The 5,958-nt window shown below is 38.9% G+C and overlaps 1 protein-coding gene across 1 annotated transcript in view; it reads left to right on the plus strand.

Moving 5' to 3' along the window:
* The first annotated feature begins 1,234 nt into the window (after nt 1–1,234).
* LOC123515412 overlaps nt 1,235–5,958 on the plus strand; it is a 5,385-nt gene continuing 661 nt past the window's right edge. Inside the window, exons 1-2 of the mRNA XM_045273956.1 lie at nt 1,235–5,738; nt 5,893–5,958. The exon at nt 5,893–5,958 is cut by the window's right edge and continues 661 nt beyond it. Coding sequence (XP_045129891.1) covers nt 1,434–5,738; nt 5,893–5,958 — 4,371 coding nt within the window. The 5' untranslated portion in view covers nt 1,235–1,433. The remainder of the gene's footprint in view (nt 5,739–5,892) is intronic.

Consider the following 5,958-nt stretch of genomic DNA (forward strand, 5'->3'; position numbering starts at 1 on the left):
CCCCTGTCATTCCCTTGTCCTCTATGGAACAAAAGAGCAGAGCACTCAGATGGGACTCAATCATCTAGGAAGGAATTGGGCCTTGAGTACGTCGTAGTTATCTCATGTGTTCTATTTCTGTTTCAGGGACGTCACTCTCTCCTCAACTTTAACAAAAAGACCTTACATAAGATTAAAGTAAAATTTCAGAAAAAGAAATAACGCTAATTGGGAGTAAAGTTCACATGATGGAGCTTTTTTAGTGTGTTGTTCAGTAAACTAGTTTCGTTACTCATATGAAATAAGAGTACTTTCAGTGAAGCCATAATGATACTACGAGACTAAATAAGGAGAAGAAAGCTATCTCTGAAGGAAAATAAGTCTTCACCGCGTATTACATTAGTGTTTATGAAGAAAGAAGAAGCTGCAGAAAGACTTAATTATAACTATGTTTTAATCCCCTTACAAGGCGTAAAACCTTTTATGTTGAAAAGTATTATTTGAAATGGTGGAAAAAAAAGCCTTCACTTAATTTCATGCAGTCTTCCACCACAGCTGATATTCAGAGAGAGAGAGAGAGAGAGAGAGAGAGAGAGAGAGAGAAATTGAATTGAATTATAATGGGTACCAGCACCAAGACTGAAAGGCTATATGGCACCAGGAACTAGTGTTATGTTTTAGAGGTGTTGTAGGAGCTGGAGGGTGGTGAGAAAGGTCATTATGTTAGTGATGAAGAAGGTGGGGGAGTCTCCCAGAAAATCTGTAAGTAGTGGGGGGCGTCGTAGGGTGGCTAGGAAAGGGAATACAGCTCGACGATGAGGGTATGTGCCAGGGCAGTCAAGGAAGATGTGAGAGACGGAAAGTGTACAGTGGCAAAGAGAGAGAGAGAGAGAGAGAGAGAGAGAGAGAGATGCTCTTTAGAGTACGTAACTCCTTCTTCCCTTCTTAAATCCCTGTTACTGATTTCATGTTTATATTGCATTTTACAATGTTACCTGTTGTAATAACGTTGTAAGCATTGAATCCGTAGTTATCGGCCGATGTAGACTTAAAAATGAAAAAGAATTAGCTAAGTAGATGAGAACATTATTAGGAACGCCACATCTTTATTTCTCTCTATTTAGATTTAACTACTATCTTAATCTCAATTATTTATATCTGCACACATCCTATTAACCTATAAGCTGTAATTAACTACTGCGTACATCTAGATAAATTGCACAAATGAGGTACTTAACAAGGAGTCGCTCTTTAGGATCAAATACTTCTGCGCGCCATCATCTATACTTGTTTGTTTTCCTTCCCCGCAGATTTGTTGTTGTCATGTGATAAGAGTGAACAATGTCCAGCTGTGTGTGACCTCCAAAGTGTCATGAGTTGGCGGGAAAATAGTATTACCAGGAGATTACTAAGACGAAAAACTACCTATTGAGCCTGAGAGGAGGTGCTTGAGAATGGCTGGCAGGGACCACGGCGAAGTGCTAACCTGCTTCGAGGAGATATTTGGGTCAGTGGTGGAACACGAGGTTATCAAATTAATCCTCCAGTCATGTGATTGGGATGCTACTACAGCCTCGGACACTCTGCTAGGTATGATCGACAAGCAAAAGTTGGATCCCCACGTACTTTCCACCCTCAACGCAGACTCCATAGTGAGGGAACTGGCCAGGAAGCACCCCCAGGAAGGAGGCACTCCACCATCCGACCATCCAGTGAACATGACGCCAGAACGTGATGACCTAATCCATTTGGCAAATAATTCTAAAGACACAATAAATAAGAGTACAACATCAGATAGTACAAGTAACACCTCATTAATTACAGTACCTTCATCAGCCAGTGCCTTCCATAATGGCAGTCCCTCAACATCACAACAAACCCTAATGGAAGAGAGGCAAAATGCAAACAGTCCACAGAGTGCTTTCACCCTGATTGCAGGAGATAGTGAAACTTCCTCCCCGTCTTTTTCTCCACTCAGGCCCAATAAAAGTGTTAACCCAGGAACCAGTTTGGATTTGAATGCCTCGGAATGGGTCCTTGCACCTGAATTTGTACCTAATGCCTTTAATTGGAAAGCTTCGGATCTGGACGTTAAACATAGTGTGTGGCGGCAAGGAATGAGCAGCAAGTTAATGGATGCTGTGCCATGCTCTGTGCCACAAAGCCAGCAGAGCAAGGGCAAACCTGGTAAAAAAGAAGAAATTATCAACAAAATATTACAAGGTACAAAGCTACTGGTGCTCATGAGGGGTCTGCCAGGCTCAGGCAAAACAACTCTGGCCAAAGAAATGAAAGGTCCTACTGGTGTTGTGCTCTCCACAGATGACTTTTTCTGTGACAAGCATGGAAGGTATATTTATGATTCTTCTAAAATAGGAGAGGCACATCAGTGGAATAAACACAGAGCAATACAAAGGTTAAAGCAAGGCAAAACTCCTATCATTATTGACAACACAAATTTGCAAGCGTGGGAAATGAAACCGTACGTACAGTTGGCCTTACAGTATGGTTATGAAGTAAACATTTTGGATGTGGACACTCCCTGGAGACTCAGTTCAAAAGAGCTCGCAAGAAGAAATATACATGGAGTACCAGCAAAGAAAATTGAAGAGATGAAAGGGAGATATGAGCATGATGTAAAACTTGAAGATTTAATAGCAAATCTTCAGGGGTTAGGGCTGACCCAGCAGAGCCCAAGTAGAAATGCTTCATCAAAAACCAGTGAGGGTAATGTCACAGAAAGAAGTTCAAAAGGCACAGACATTGTCTTCAAATGTAGTCCTCACAAAACAAACAATAAACCTGTAATAGATGCAGATACAGAGGCAAGTGTGACTGTTGAAAATAGTGAATTTGACTCCTCCATGAAAGACGAAATTTTTGATTCTGATGAAGATGTAATTATTGAAGAATACGATGATGAAATTACTCCAATATCAATTCACACAAGTAAAAATGAAGTGGAAGTCTCTCACTTTGATCAAAATGTCCCTGCATCAGGATCCAAAATTGAGGAAGCCTTACCTAGTAATCAGAAAAACATTATTGACATTTCTGTGCCAGAAGAAATAGCAAATGAAGTAGATGCTTTGGTTGAAAACTTGGATTCTCCAATTGATCTTACTCTTGCATTACGAACTAATGACTTGAAAGAAGAGATAAAAGAAGATCATGCACACAGTTCAGAAAATAAATCAGATACCTCTCATGTCAATGTGTTAGAAAGTGGAAGTGATGCCTATGATGAAATAAAGATTCAGACTCTGCTAGATGAAGCATGTAAAAGCATTGACTTTTCAAAGAGTGAAGAAGAGTGGGACAATTTAACATCTCAAATTGCAGGTGAAGATTTTAGTGATGAAAAATTCAATGATTTAGTGACAAGTTTTGGATCTGCATTAAAAAAACAGATAAAGAACAAAGGTTCCATTGGTATTGCTGAGACTGAAGATGACAAAGTCACATCTGACACCATCAGTGAAGATTCTGCCATGTATGACTTCTGTAGCACCATGGAAGATAAAACAGGCCAGCCTCTGTCAGTTCTAATCACAAAATTAACAAAGAATGAGGATTCAACTGATATTACTTCCATTCATCTTACTGGAGGAACTAATAATGAGTCACAAACTAACGGTATATCCAGAAATTCTGTAAATGTCTGTGATACTATTTCTGGAAAAGAAAAAAATAGTTTTGCAAAATTAACTCCAGATGAAAGTAAGGACAGTGACAAAAATGAATTAAATCTAGGCAGTAAAGAAAATACAACTAACTGTTGTATTCCAGATGAATCTGATAAGCCTGCTTCTGTAGATATGACACATTGTCAGTTAAATAGTGAAAGTTTAACCTCTTGGGAGTGTGTGGATATAAATTCAGGGTTGAATTCTGCAAACTGGGATGCTAAGTCAGACAATACAGAATCTGACAAGAATGGCTGTATCCCAAAATCATGTAGATCTCAGCGAAAAAGGATGTGTGGAGACCCCTCAAAGTGGCTGAATGAAACCAACACATCAAGTGAGAATATTAATGATGAAGTAGCCTCTTGGGTAGCTATTGAAGGTGAACCTTCTGATTGGGACACACATGACTCGCCTCAGAAATGCCCATCAGGTTCCTCACCCTCAAAGAGTGCTGTGACCTCCTCCACACGCCTCACGGATGAGGAACCACAGTCTCATACTGGTGCTATTTCTAAGTTAAGGAAACACAGACGGAAAAACAATTCATCATCACCAAACGGTGGTGGTTGTAGGAAAGATGATGGGATATCACTTAATGACTGTAATACTGTTATAGATTATGAAGGAACTAAAACAATCTACAAAAGTGCAGAAACTCAAACTCTGTCCATTGACTTTGAGGCTTTGGAATTAGATCATAATTTGTATGAATTAAAAGTAATATTTGGACAATCACATTATGTTCCTGTGACCACAGTTAGCTCCAGATTCAGTGAAAAGGGACCTCTAACTAAAGGAGGACTAAGACTTGACAAAGGAACAATGACAGATAATGTATATGAAAGTTCAGTAGCAAATTCTTTCCAAACCCTTGTAGCTTTTTTCCCAAATATTCCTAAAGAAGACCTTAGAGATGTATTTGAAAAATGTAAACATGACTCAGATTGGGCTATGAATGTCCTTCTTGATAGTGGTTATGAAATGTCAGATCCAAGTGATATTACAGTAAAAAATCTTACAGAGGCAGATGTTGAAACAGATTCTGTCAGTGAAACGACAAACACAGATGACGGAAAGAATGATAATTCTTCTTCAGATGCATATGACATACCGTGTGATAGTTTCTCAGATGAAAAGACACGAAAGATAAAGCAAAGCCAATTACCAGAAGATATAGCCAAAAAAATTGAGATAGAGAAATCATTTGGATTCTCAGAGTCAGTAGATGAACGTGTTTTGAGATTGACTGGTAAGCAATATAGTGACCTCAATATGACAAAGATAAAGAAAAGTAGAACTAAAAAGCACCATGTAAAACGAAATCATTCTCCTGGTGGCATGGAAGCTAAGGAGTCTGTTGAGGAAGGGGGAGAGGGAGCACAGTACATAACACTAGTAATGGACCCACTGTTTGCTTCTCAGCTGAACATGTTGTTTGGACCTGTTGGAGATTGTGAAATCAGTGGTGATTTGACTCATGAAGATCGTAGTGTTGTCCTTCCCCTTGAAATCTGTGAAATGATACATAAATATTGGGCACGCACTGTTAATGGAAAGTTTAAGCATGAAGCAGAAATTTTAGATAGTTTGGTGCGTCAAGATGAAATTCTTGCACATAAATTGCAAGAGGAAGAGAATGCTGCCTTTAACCTGGATGAGAGGAGTGATGATATAAATGATAGTTTGCCAGAAGATCAACCAGTTTGCTTTCAAGAAATTATGAATCTTGAACAAGCATTGCAAGAAAGTCTTTCTGACAGGACACATGAAGACACCTCTATTTCATCTCAACTTAACCTCAAGCGTTTGTATAAAGAATATCCCCATATAGATCCTATTGCTCTTAAAGAAGAATACACCAGAAGTGGCTGTAAATATTCTATCACTGTTGAACGACTTAACCAGCGATACGGCAAGGAACAAGGAACACCCAAAACTGTTATTGCACCAGAAGCACTGAGGAGATATGAGCAAGAAATGATTGAGAGAGCTCAGCAGAATAGCTTGGAGGAACAAGAGCAAGTGATGTCTTCCAACCAACACATCGAAATAATTCCAGATGATCCACAGGTAAAATATGAACTTGTTTGCCTCTGAGTAATATGTCTTACTCGCAGAGAAAAGTATTTAATAGTATTTAAATTGATACTGATATAAAAGGAAACACAAATCAAGTTTCCGGGATATTAAAATACTGTTAAATATTATCTTTTATTACTTCCAGATATATAGAGATGAAGCTCAGACCCACTATCATCAGCGTCAAGAAGCTTTCCGAAAAGCACAGGAA

This window comes from Portunus trituberculatus, chromosome 39 (assembly GCF_017591435.1).
Source record: "Portunus trituberculatus isolate SZX2019 chromosome 39, ASM1759143v1, whole genome shotgun sequence".
Taxonomy (NCBI): Eukaryota; Metazoa; Arthropoda; class Malacostraca; order Decapoda; family Portunidae; genus Portunus; species Portunus trituberculatus.